This window comes from Pundamilia nyererei, unplaced genomic scaffold (assembly GCF_000239375.1).
Source record: "Pundamilia nyererei isolate P.nyererei 1_Seehausen unplaced genomic scaffold, PunNye1.0 scaffold00009, whole genome shotgun sequence".
In the NCBI taxonomy this organism is placed as follows: domain Eukaryota; kingdom Metazoa; phylum Chordata; class Actinopteri; order Cichliformes; family Cichlidae; genus Pundamilia; species Pundamilia nyererei.
Window position 1 is genome coordinate 2,148,539 of NW_005187410.1, and position 13,554 is coordinate 2,162,092.

General features: G+C 40.2%; 1 protein-coding gene across 1 annotated transcript; it reads left to right on the forward strand.

Moving 5' to 3' along the window:
- The first annotated feature begins 1,679 nt into the window (after positions 1-1,679).
- pfkla (phosphofructokinase, liver a) lies at positions 1,680-13,546 on the forward strand. Its single transcript, XM_005723340.1, has 22 exons — positions 1,680-2,022; positions 2,612-2,685; positions 3,949-4,026; positions 5,479-5,668; positions 5,809-5,974; positions 6,519-6,563; positions 6,668-6,776; positions 7,236-7,334; positions 7,514-7,606; positions 8,761-8,886; positions 8,986-9,050; positions 9,126-9,189; positions 9,294-9,440; positions 9,571-9,641; positions 9,769-9,856; positions 9,946-10,098; positions 10,651-10,815; positions 10,897-10,958; positions 11,509-11,620; positions 12,967-13,066; positions 13,160-13,265; positions 13,352-13,546. Exons 1-22 carry the CDS (start codon positions 1,938-1,940, stop codon positions 13,497-13,499), a joined length of 2,346 nt encoding a protein of 781 aa, XP_005723397.1. The 5' UTR covers positions 1,680-1,937; the 3' UTR covers positions 13,500-13,546.
- The last annotated feature ends 8 nt before the right edge of the window (positions 13,547-13,554 follow it).

The window sequence follows — 13,554 nt, forward strand, 5'->3', positions numbered from 1 at the left end:
CCTCTGTGGTCTGGCTCTTCTGTTTGTCCCCGACTCTTTAGTGCTTCTTTTATTGTCCTCTATTTATTTTTTGCTGTGTGTGTGCAAAAGCCACGCCGCATATTTTCTGAAGAAAATTGAAAACGGGTGCAATCGTTCCTTCAAAGATCTACCTGTTTTCCTGTTTTGTTACAAAAAAGAATTCAGCTATTTGTTGGTAACACATAAATGTTCCATAAATATCTATCTAGATCTCATTTATGAGATAGATCTTGAGAGACAGAAATGCGTGTATATTCCTGTGTGAAAGTATTAAGCCACTCCTCATTTCTTTATTTATTGAAATGTGCAAATGTTCACTGAATATATAAATTATACAAGACAAAAACAGAGCATATACAATTCAGTGTTTTGGTATGACCACATTCAGGAATAGTAATGAAGTAAAATAAAAGCCAGGCTGAGTTCATGAGTGATGATGTTCCATTGTGAGTTTTCCAATCCAGGTATGATTTTTTTTTTTTTTCTTTTTCCAACCATTGGATAAGAAATCTTCTGGCTGTTATTTCATGGTAGGTTAAAATCTGGTGGTGTTTTTCTGTGTTCATAATTCCATCACTTTTGGCAAGATGCAACATACTGGCTGAAATACGGCTCCAAACAACAGACTGCTATAGGCACTTGCTGTTGAAGAGCTCTCCTGACCTCCTTTGTACATATTGACAGTAATTTGAACCAAAAGTTTCAGCTTCTTCACTCCATCAGACTTCTTGTCACTAATTTCAGTCCAGTTTTTGAGTATTTTTTTGGCGTAATTCAACATTTCCCCACCTTAAGAATGATTTGTTGACAACCACCCTTCTACTGAGACCATTTCTATTGAGGCTCCAGTGAGCAGTAGATGGGTCAGCTGAAGGACCAGCTTTCTTAAGGACATAACTTTCAGATCCGGTTTATCTACTTTATATAGTATTTCTTTTAAATGTTTTTTAAAGCTTGAACTTCCTTTTTTGTCCTCTACTTGTCCCGTTTCCCCACATTTTTTCACAACACACTGGACAGCTTGCATAGATATGCCAAGTTTTCAGCTAAAACTTCTCTGGAAGTGACCTCTATGGTACAAAAACACTTTAGGTCTGTCAAACTCTGCTATCATTAGCATTTTCCATAAATTAAACTAAATAAATTGGATCAAATAATGTTATTTGTCATGCTCTTTAATTTAAAAAATGGTTCTTTGATAAGTTGGATGGGTCATAGATCAGTGTTTAGTGGCAGGTTAAAAAAGGGGAGGGGATGGGGTGAAAAAGCAGTAAATGTCTGAAGAAAAATTTTAAGAATGACAAAGCTTGGAATACAGACGAATGAGAGGATGCTCGAGACATTTGCACGTTACTGTAGTCCTGTGGAGGCTACACTGTATACTTTATTATACCCAGAAGTTTGTATACTTTTATTTTTTACTATAAAATATTACTGTGTTGGCTTTTAAACCAGCTCTTCTCCTTCCTGTTGACAGGCAGGCTCTCAAAATTACTTCATTAACATCTTCAGACCTGAGGTTTTACATGCTCTGTTCTGCTGCTGTATTATTCCACTGATTGCGCCTTCTTCCGGTATGAATACCTGCCCGTGGTGTACGTGCTGGTTGGACTTCCTTCGGTTCCAGCCTCGGGGCTCAGAGAGAAGGCGGAGATTCTCGAAGACGAGCGAGTGGAGAAAACCGCAGCTCCGGGCGGAGCGGGTGAAAAGAGCAAACATCCCCCTCAGCTGTATACTGTGGGTGTCACCGCTGGAAGTTACGATCTGCTGAGGAGAAACTTGCAAACGAGGAAGAGGCAGCTAGATTCCCTAGGATCAAGACACTAAGAGCTAATTTTACTCTCCCAGCCGACGGGTTTTATTTTTTCAAATTCTCTCCTTTTTTTTTTTGTAGCTGCGAGGAGAAGAGATTAAAAATGTCTTTGATGGACTTAGAGAAGCTGAAGATGACGTGCGCTGGTCGGGCCATGGCAGTGCTGACCAGCGGTGGAGATGCACAAGGTGACCTCACAACTCGAACGTATATGTGTGGATGTAAACCCGTGTTTGTGTGGTGGGAAAATGTGGCTAGGTCGAGGGCTGAGGTGACAGCAGCTGGTAGTCAGCTCGGAATAGCAGCTGGATGATTAGGGATCAAAGGTCACACAGTAACTACGAGTTTATAGTAATACTTGTTTACTTTACCTGCTGCAGCAATAATCTGATGTTTGCATTCGTACATCAGTAATTCTAAGCCAATCCAACATAATGCACTATTGTGGAATAATAGCAGTACTTTAAGATGTAGTTGTATGCCCATGCTTTATGCCTTCACAGTACCATTTATAAGCATTTTCAGGGGTGTAAAACACTTCAGTGTTAGTGCTGCTAAAAGGCTAGACCCTTCTGCCTCCCCTTTGAACTCACACAGTGTATCTGTTTCTGACTAATCAAAGCCTCCCATCGTCTATTGCTGCGGTCAGAGAAGATAACCGATAATGAAGTCATACCCACCTTACCGTTTGATTACCCCATGCAGAGCTGTGATGCAACAGCCTGTGTGCAAAGACCCAAGAAGAGGAAGATCTAACACTTTTTATCCTTGATTTAGGGATGAATGCTGCCATCCGAGCTGTGACCAGGATGGGCATTTATGTGGGGGCCAAGGTCTATCTCATTCATGAGGTAAACAAGCTTTGTATGTAAGCCTCTTTGCATTAAAAAATGGGACAATAAAGATAGAGTCCCCAAGTGGGACAGATGAAATGTTCTTTGTAATGGCCAGCAGGGGGCAACTCGTCAGACGAAAACTCCTATAAAATAACTCCTAAAGAAGTTTTACCCATCACTTTACAGTCACTTTCAAAACATGAATGCTGTATTTGTTTTACCTTGATTCAGCGTTATTATTTAACGCTAATGTATGCGGTTTCTCAGGTAGAAAAACCTGCTGTATTTAAGTAAATTATCAGTTTATTGCTTCTTATTGTGAGTACATTTTGTTTTTAGTTGGGGTTTTTTTGGTAGACAAAACTAGAATACTAATTTATTGAACAATAAAGAACTGAGTAGGGCAGTTTTCCTGTTGCCTGGCAACTCAACAGGCAGCTGTCCCAGAAAAAAAGACCATCAGCCCCGGCTTATCCAATCTAGTACCAAATGCAAAAGTAGTGTGAGGCTCAAACTGGGTGACCAGACTGGACAAAGTGGACATGTGTTTGAATGCAACTTTTCAAACTCTCTTGGTAAATAAATACAAAAGGAATAAAAGCAAGTTAGAGTTTGTTCGTATGGTGTCATGTGATAGTTTTTACATGCTCCTATATTCTTATTTTACTGTTATTTCAGCTGCTGTTCTGTCTGGTAACAGTCTTCATTTGTAGATTGGAATACCTTTTATGAGCCATATCAGACTATTTGAGCAATTTTTAGTGATTTATGTCACATAAAATACAGTGCAAAAAAATAACTTGCAATAAGGAGACAATTTTGAGTATATATTGGCTTTTTATTTTCTTTGTGGTGTTTTTCTACCGTATTCACCAAACTCTGCAATGCTAGTGACTTTTTGGTAACTTGTAACTTTTACTGACGGGCTAGACAGGCTAACCTTTATTTGATTTTAATCATTTATATGCAGTGGGTATAAAGCCAGACTTTTGAAAACTGTGTGTCTTGCAAAATCAGTCAAAATGTGGGACACTGTCTAAAGATATGGAGCAGGAGGAGAATGAGTAAACATGCTGTGCAGTGGCACTTAATGAAGGGCATCTAAAATCTGTGTGGCAAACCCCTGTAGATAAGAGAGGAGTTGAAAGTACTTGTAGTACGCTGTGTTATTTTGACTCTGGCCATCTTTTACATATAAATACAGCTTATAAACACTCTGAGATTGTTCTTTTTTTCATTATTGCTTGACTGCCCTCCATAATAATTTCTTTTCCTCAGGGTTACCAGGGCTTGGTGGATGGGGGAGACAACATCAAACTGGCCCACTGGCACAGTGTGACCGACATTATTCAGCTGGTAGGTTAAAATATTACTGTGGTTAAAGGTAGCTGTTATAAGAGACGATATTCAGCACAGAGTAAAAGTTATTTTGCTACAAAACACTTCAGGAGTGGACATTTTCATATCAAGCATGGGCAGTGTGACACTGAGCCACCATACAGGACATGGACACTTAAGCAGCTAATTAAATTCAGCCATCATGGATTTTACTCGTTAAATTTATGGAGGACCTAATTTAGGAATTAATTGTCAGTTTCCTATTTTTGCTCTCTCTAAGACCCTTAAGGATCTCCTTAAAAATTCATGTGGCTTATGTCTGAAAAGAATTTGAATTTTTGTTGTTGTTTTTCTGAGCTTAAAATTTTCTCTATTTCTCTCTTTTTTTTTTATAGTTTTATTGTTATTATTTCATCCATGTCTTCTCGTCTCTTCTCTTCCTATTACTGGTTGTAACCTGGTAAGGAGCTTTGCTGCATGCGCTTTTAGCCTAATCAGACGCAGGCTGCACTATTCAGAGTGTCAGGCTAAGTAAACAGTCTTCCAGCCAACCCAGGTGGCCTTGCATAGGGGAGGAACAGTCTAAGCATCTGATTAATTTTTTTCAAGATTGGCACAAATAATAATTTGGATTCAAGGATGAACGGATTGGAATTTGGTGATCAAAGGTCACCGGGACATTTGTTGCCATAATTCAGACATTTATTATGACAAATTTAATACAAATATCTTAAAACAAAAGGATAAAGTGTTGACATTCATTATCCAAATAGCCAAAGGTTCCCTTATTTTTACAGCCTTTATCCAGTGCCAAATATGTGACCATATTTCACATACGTGAACTGTGTTTTGGTTGGGTGCCCACCTTGAAACTGTAGTGGCTGTAGATAAAATGTGTTCGAGCCCAGTATAGTAGATCTCCTGTGCTGCTGGGTTGAAAGTGCTGATGAAGCATCCATGTTTTAGAAGTTGTCACATCCAGATCTGAAGCGTTGTTTGCTCTCTGATGCAATTTTTATTGGCCAAACATAAATATGCTGAATAACTTTTATTAAATTCCTTCAAAACATCTCACTACATTTATGTTATGAGTCCCAACAGACATGGATGCAAACTGCAGCTTGCCTGGTTAGCAGAGTCTTTCAGTGTGAGGTAGTAATTGTAGCTTACCACCAGATTATCTGCCAGAGTATCCCGTTTGCAGGTAAGTCTAATCTGTGTGTACCTGTGGTTCCCACCCTTCTATTGTTGTGAGTCCTCCTCCTCAGGTTTATGTTTATGCATTTTGAGAGGTCAAAACCAAAACAATTGGAGAAAAATCAAATTATTTCACAACTAGCTGTTTGAATTTTGTATCCACCAAAAATGCGAACCATTGCTTTATGAATCTCACTGATCTACAAAATGCCTGATTAAAATATTCTGTCTGCCTTAGTTTGGTTTTTGACTAGTTTTACATCTCTGCTGCAGGGTGGGACCGTGATAGGCAGTGCCCGCTGCAAGGCCTTCATGACGCGTGAGGGCAGAGTTTCCGCTGCCTTCAACCTGGTAAAGAAAGGCATCACCAACCTGTGCGTGTGTGGCGGCGACGGCAGCCTTACCGGAGCCAACATCTTCCGCAATGAGTGGAGCGATCTACTCGATGAACTCGTAAAGAAAGGTGAGTGTCGCTCAAGAAGATCAAACTACTCAGAGTGCATATCAGAAACAAGAAGTGGAGTCATTTTTTGTTGAAGTCTCAGAAACGTGTTTGGAGTTTATTTAATTTCAACACTTGTGTGTGTGTGTGTGTTACTTCAGGAAGGATCACAGACACTATGGCTAAGCAGCATTATAACTTGAACATCGTGGGCCTCGTCGGCTCCATAGACAACGACTTCTGCGGCACCGACATGACCATCGGTGCCGACTCTGCGCTGCACCGCATCATGGAGATAATTGACGCCATAATGACCACTGCACAGAGGTGAGCCGCTGGGTAATTCGGAACAGCACTGAAGCACCTGGTGTTTCATAAAAGCAGCATGCACAAGGTCACTGGATAAGTGAGTAATTAGTAAATGAGTTACAGAAAGGAAGATGTGTCGAGCACACCACATGTGCTGCAGTGCTGCTTCAAAGCAGCAGATTTATGGTAGTAAACATACTGCACGTCGATCGAGAAAAGATTAGTCGGCGATTAAGTAATGCCAAACATTTTGTGGTTCCAGCTTTTCATGTGTGTGTGTTGGGGTTTTTTTAGTAGTTGTATTCAGTTACTTGAACAGACATGGAGTAATGCTGATGATTAAGCATTACTTAATCTCAGCCCTATCAGAGTTATCTGAATATACCTGAACAGTGAATGATTAACTCTTAATGGAATGTGGTCTTTTGCACCATTCAAGGCTTTTGGCATGACTTCCATCTTGCCCAGACTTGCCTTCTCAGACACCAGCATGTTCTTTGTGTGTTTGCTGACATACTTTGTGGAAAAGAGTCTCACTGTAACTGTTTTGTACTTCCTACAGCCACCAGCGTGCATTTGTTTTGGAAGTGATGGGACGGCACTGCGGGTGAGAGTTGCACTTTAACCCATTTTGCTATCCCATATGCACTGCAGCTGCATGCAGCTCTTGTTATGCATTAACTGTCCTTTTATTCTTTGTTACAACTTTAGGTATTTGGCTTTAGTGTCAGCTCTGGCATCAGGGGCAGACTGGGTTTTTATTCCAGAGGCTCCACCTCAGGAGGGCTGGGAGGACAATATGTGTGCCCGTCTAAAGGGGGTAAGACACAAGTCCAGACTGTATGTTAGCCCCATGCATATACTGATTTACATTCACTGTGTGTATCCACATGACAGGTTTGGCCTGTGTCGAAGTAGACGAATTGGGCATAGTGTCAGTTTAGGCATGCCATGAAAGCAGGACAGTTTGCTAATGTCATACAAGCATCTGTGCATCTGCAAGGCACTGTGCAAACCAAGTCGGCTCTGTCCAATGAGGGTCTTGCCTCTCCTGTTGCCACCTCCAGCTTTTTTTGTGTACATTGATTAGTACAGGAAGCTCTCCCTGATTTATGGTTTTCATTTTTTAAAAGTTCCCAAACAGAGCCGTTTCACCAGATAAATTACTCCAGATGGAAATAACAGTCCTCCTTTGACTGTAGTTGTTCTGACTTTAAAGAACTTGGACACAGGTTTGTGCTTAATGACACAATAACATGTTTTACCCGTTTCCTTCTAGAGCCGCACAAGCGGGGGGTCGAGACTGAACATCATAATCGTCGCAGAAGGAGCCATTGACATAAATGGCAAGCCCATCTCCTCAAATTATATAAAAGATGTAAGTCAGACAACGCACATTAATGCAGCACTACAATCTGAATATATCAGATACTGATTTATAGATTGTTTATTTCACTCCTGCAAAGGTCGGCTGTAGTTTTTCTTGGCGACAGCTGTTGCTGAGAGCTTTTTCAAATGCATAAAACACTGAAATTCTTCCATGTGTTTGTTTTTAAGCTGGTGCAGGAGAGACTGGGTTATGACACCAGAGTGACAGTACTTGGCCACGTTCAGCGAGGAGGAATTCCCTCAGCGTTTGACAGAATGCTGGTAAGCTGAACAACAGATTTCATATTCATATAAAACTTGTAAATATTGTTGAAGTAATAAGTTCAGGGACATTAATAAAAATAACTGCGTCTCAAAGCTATTCTGTCAATATTCCTGATTGTTCCTTTTGGCTGACCATTAAAATGATAATTAAACACTAGGACTGTGTGATATGACCAAAATCTCTTATCCTTATATAAGAATTCTATCGTCCGATAACGATATAAATCGCAAAAATGTAACATTTTCTGTAAATTCTGTGAATCTCGAGCAGCTCGACTTGCGTGAAGTGTTTCCAGCTGCGCGTCATGTAGCTGGAGTCGAGTGTTTTAACCGATGCATGAAACTATACATTTTTAGACATAAGTTGTAACGGCGCCGTTTTCTTTGTGAGTATTTATTACACGGCGTGCTGCGGGGAAAAGCCTGTTCTAACGTTTGAGTCTCTAAGGTCAATTTTTTAGCACCTGGCGGCTCTTTTTTACTTCTCATCCGTAAATAATCTGCTCTTTCACGTGATTCAGTTTATTTTGAAAAGTCAACAGGATCTTGAGCTTTATTGTGAAAGGTTTATGTGGAACATAAACAAGCGGACACGCGAAGGTGTTACCGTCGTTGTTGCTAACCATAACCCATAAAAACAGGCGCTTGTCTGTCTGTAATGTGGTTATATTAAATATAAGAGAAATAGAGAACTTTAAGAAATTAATATAGCCACTACAGTGACCATCAAAACGATGAAAAAATATTGCCGTAAACAGTTTATTTTGCGACACCACGAAACAAACGATAGTGTAAAATGAAACGATAGACATTTTTAAATCGTCATCTGATGTATATCGTTATATCGAACAGCCCTATTAAACACTATTTAACACAATGAACCTGCACTACTAACAAGTGGCCACAATCAGACTTAACACAAACTGATTACACGAAGAAAACTAGCACAGGATGTGTTTCTGTATGTGGCATAATACACAACAAGATGACCTGATACCGATAATAAAATAATCTATTGATGCATACTAACAAAGGCTGCCTGAGTAGATTTAAAAAAAAAAATAAAAAATTCAAATTAGTATGAGGTTAATTCCCAGTATTCAATGTCAGTGCTGTCTTAATTGCGCACATATCCAAACACGTGTTTCCAGAGCAGCATATTGGGTGTGGAAGCGGTCGTCGCCCTCTTGGAGGCTTCTCCTGAAACCCCCGCCTGTGTCATCGGCCTGTCGGGCAACCAAGCGGTCCGCCTCCCTCTGGTGGAGTGTGTGGAGATGGTGAGTCTCTCTCCTGTCCTCGTGTAATTTATTTGTAATGAACAGAACAGGTCAGAAGTGAGATGCTGAGCTCTGGTTTTACTGCACCACCCTTTGCAGACTAAGTTGGTGCAGACGGCCATGAATGAGAAGAGGTTTGATGAAGCCATTAAACTGCGTGGAGGGTGAGAGTTCTGATTTATGGCACCTTATTGTTTTCATTGCAAATTAAAAAAACTAAACTAACGATGTACTTTTAGGAGTTTTGAGAGCAACTGGAACATCTACAAGAGTCTCGCTTTCCACAAGCCTCCTCAGTCTAAGGTAGGTCTGGAGGACTTGTAGACAGTTTAAGCCATAAATGATGTGAAATGATCCCAGGATTTAATCTTGGTGTTCTCTTTTATGTCTGACTTATGCTTCCTCAGAGCAACTTCTCTTTTGCTATTCTGAACGTGGGAGCTCCGGCGGCAGGAATGAATTCTGCAGTGAGGTCGGCGGTGAGGTCAGGGCTCTCTCATGGACACAAAGTCTACGGGGTCAATGACGGCTTTCTGGGACTTGCCGATGGAGCGGTGAGGCTGTAATTTTTTGTTTTGTTTTGTTTTGTTTGTTTGTTTTTTAACACTGAAGGAGATTTTAGCAGTTCCACAGTAACCTGTGTGAGACTGAAAGGAAAGTGTTCTTCAACCTGTCTGTCTGCAGGTGTTTGAGATGGAATGGCACAGTGTGGCTGGATGGACGGGCCAAGGAAGCTCACTGCTGGGGACAAAACGGTGAGTGTTTCACTGATATGAATCACTTTACCTGATCTTAAAGGCTTAACCTAACACAGCAGTGGCTTAGGTGTTACGAGATTTTGCCATACGCTGATGACAAGTTTTGTTTAATTTCCTTCTTAAGGACTCTTCCCAACTCTCACCTGGAGAAGATTGTGGAAACCATCACCAAGTTCGAAATCTCAGCTCTGCTTGTAATAGGAGGGTTTGAGGTATAACAAGCACAAAAGTGTCAAATCTAAATTATTCGAGCCATAAGTTACCGTGTTAATATTGACCTGTATGCCTTTGACTTTCAAAGGGGTACCAAGGTGTGCTTGAGCTCTACGAGGCCCGGACTCACTACGATGAGCTCTGCATCCCCATGGTCGTTATCCCTGCTACCATTAGCAACAACGTCCCGGGAACTTTCTTCAGTGTGGGTACAGACACTGCCGTCAATTGTGCAATGGAGGTAGGGCTCAGCAGAAATATATTTTTGTATGGCTTTCTGTACGAATGTTGTTCTTTGCAGTGTTACGTTTGAAATCACAAATGCTTTGACCTTTAAGCTGTTTAAAAGACTTGAGTTTATTTAATTTTTGTTCATTTTTATTATAATTTTGTGTATAAACCAAATAGAAACATTTAGTGTTTGAGATGTTATCTTCCAGCTTTGAAGACATGGAAAATGAAACGGTGCGGTACAGTTTATCACTCTAAACCTATATTAATAGCGGACACTCACAGGTTACATTGCTAGGTACTCCTGCTCACTGGTTCATTAATGCAAATATCTTATCCGCCAATTACATGGCAGCAATTCAACAGGCATGTAGACATGAGGATGGGGGGAAAAGAGCATGGTTGGCATGGTTGATGGTGCCAGACAGGCTGAGTATTTCAGAAGCAGCTGATGTAATTGGATTTCCCAACAAAACCGTCTCTAGAGTTTCAAGAGAATGGTGCCAAACGGAAAATATCTTAAAATATCATATTACAACCAAAGAATCAAATTCTTCTGCAGAGTTGTGACAAGATCAAGCAGTCTGCCAGTGGGACCAAGAGACGAGTGTTTGTGGTGGAGACCATGGGTGGGTACTGTGGATATCTGGCATCCGCTACTGGCATAGCAGTGGGTGCTGATGCAGCCTACATTTTTGAAGATCCCTTTAACATCCTTGACCTTAAGGTAGAAGAAAAAGATAATGTCTAAAGTCATTTTTGTGATGTTCACAGCACTGTTTCCTCTAATAATGTGAACTGTTTGCAGACAAATGTGGAGCACTTATCTGAAAAGATGAAGAAAGATGTCCAACGAGGTCTAATCCTGAGGTACGTAACATTTTATAGAGTGAACTAAATTTAAACAAGTGACAAATTAAAGGAAAAAGCTGTATTGCATGTATCCTTTTTCCTACAGTGATTGCACAAGAGGTCACTGAATAGTTTGATGAGTCTAAAAATTGAGGAACTCATGCAGCGATTTGACAGTCACCCAATCTGAGCCCAAATGAACAATGGGAGATTTAAAATTGACATGTTAGGCAGCGCTCACAGGACTGTCTTCAGGTAGAACAGTACAGCTAAGTTTTAGTTTGCAGCTATTTACTCATAGAATAGAAGATGTATTATGTATTTTGACTTCATTATTTCACTCTATGTTCCATGTGAAGCACACAAATTGATGAATTGATGTATTTATAGATAGATTCAAATTGTGGAAATTAGTTTCCTGCCCATGCAACCAGATACCGGAGAAGCAGCAGAAAATTATGGATAATTGTTGTATAAGTGCCACATCAGTTTTTATAATTGTCTAGCTGAGCCTGCATCCAATAACACTGTGGCACTCCTTTGTTAATCATGTTCTCTGTCATGACAGGAATGAAAAATGCCATGAAAACTACACTACAGATTTCATCCATAAGCTGTATTCATCAGAAGGGAAGGACATCTTTGACTGCAGAGTCAACGTGTTAGGACACCTCCAGCAGGTATGGATCAGTTTTCCAACTTTGAGTTGTAGTCAAAAGCCTACATAGACTCGTCATGGGAATGATTGTTTTGTGCTTTTAATGATTTCTTTGAGCTGTTCTGTTTTTATTGATTGTACAGCATCTTTAACAACTTAAAAAAAAACAACAACAACAATTAGGTGCATGTGTTTGAATTAATTTTGGATTTTTTTTTAAAATCAACATGCTAGACAGTGGTCTCGGGAATGTCTTAAGGTTGAATGAGTTTCGATGTCTTGCTAAATCAACTTTACTACGCTTTAAATTAACACCCAACTGCAGTTAAAAAAAGCTGATGAAAACATCCTTGAATATTATCATTTTATTTCTGGTTTACGCTGTCCTCATGTTTGTCTCCAAATTTCAACTATTTAGCTGTTGAACTGAGATGAAGTTGAAGAATTTGGAGGTAGTCCTCGTCCTTTATTACTCCATTCACTTTTTGCAATGTACCAGTACCACTGGCAGCAAAACAGCCCCAAAGCATGATGCTGTTAGTGTTCTTAGGTTCAAAAGTCTGACTTTTACTCCTCCAAATTTACCTTTTCATTGTGGCCAAAAAGGTCAATCTTTGTCTCATCTGACCATAAGTCTTTTATCCAGAAGGCTTTTGACTTGTCCATGTCAAGTTTGAAGGTGTCAGTTTTGGAGAAAGGGCTTCTTTCTTGGCCCGTATCCTTATAGTTCATAGTGTTGTAAAATTTGAATCACTGTAGACAATGATGCTGGTGTTCCAGCAGTTTCCACTTCATAGCAGGCTTGAGCCTTGGTGGTTCCTGCAAATCCTAACCAATTTCCTCTCATCTGAGGTTGACAGTTTGGATCTTCTTGCAGACCATATAGCTTGAACTGACGATCTTGGAATCTGTGGTTGGTCAGAAATGGCTCCAAGTGACAATACTTCTTAGATCGTCACTAAGTTCCTTGGACCTTCCCATTGTGCTGAGTAATGGTCAATCCAATGACTGCTGTCAAACAAAAACCTTTTTATTCTAGCAGAGAAACTACCACTGTAGTCAATCATGATCATTGACGAGAAGCTAATAGTCCTTGACCTCGCCAAGCTAAAGCCATTTTAGAACCTTTTGCACATATATATTTGAACCTGTGTGTACAGTTTTGACCTTGTGTGGAGAGAAAATCCAAAAATAAATTCAAACGTGTGCACACAATTCGTCATTCCTGGAAAAACAACAGTTGAAAGAGATCATTAAAAGCCCCAAATCAACATGACATTCATGCCTGTAATGAGTATATTTAAATGTCTGACCTCAACTGCAATTGGCATTTTGATGTGATAATTTTGTTCTCGGTTTGGGCTGTAGGGCGGGGCACCTTCTCCCTTTGATAGAAATTTTGGCACGAAGCTGGGCGTGAAAGCTATCGAGTGGCTTTCAGAGAAACTGACTGAAAACTACCGACAAGGTAGGTTTACTGCAAGTCGTGGATGGCATTGATAGAACATGAAGCAATCCTGAGTCAAACATCAGGTGTATTGACTGAATCTTTTTCCACCAGGCCGAGTGTTTGCCAACTCACCAGAAACAGCATGTGTCATCGGCCTTAACAGGAAGGTTGTCTCATTCACCCCTGTCACTGAACTGAAGGAAATAACAGATTTTGAGTAAGTAATACAAAAAAATCTAAAATATGCTGCTTTTGGAAAACACATTGTCTTGTTTATTAATTATTATCCTTTTAATCTCCAAGGCACCGGATGCCCAAGGTAGAGTGGTGGTTAAAACTGCGGCCCATGCTAAAGATGTTGGCCAAGTACCAAACCAGCTTCAACGAATATGTCCCAGGAGAGATTGAACATGTGACTCAACGCTCCATCAGCATTGACAGTGGATTCTAAGCTCTCTGTAAAATGGCAGCATGCTTTGCACCTTTTAGCTTTCATCCATCATTCA

What these genes read in the sequence shown, in the direction of transcription:
- pfkla (XM_005723340.1), top strand. Translation starts at nt 1,938, where the DNA reads ATGTCTTTGATGGACTTAGAGAAGCTGAAGATGACGTGCGCTGGTCGG. An exon ending in TGTGTGCCCGTCTAAAGGGG is followed by an intron (nt 6,777 to 7,235) that starts GTAAGACACAAG and finishes GTTTCCTTCTAG; the next exon opens with AGCCGCACAAGCGGGGGGTC. An exon ending in TCACTGCTGGGGACAAAACG is followed by an intron (nt 9,642 to 9,768) that starts GTGAGTGTTTCA and finishes TTCCTTCTTAAG; the next exon opens with GACTCTTCCCAACTCTCACC.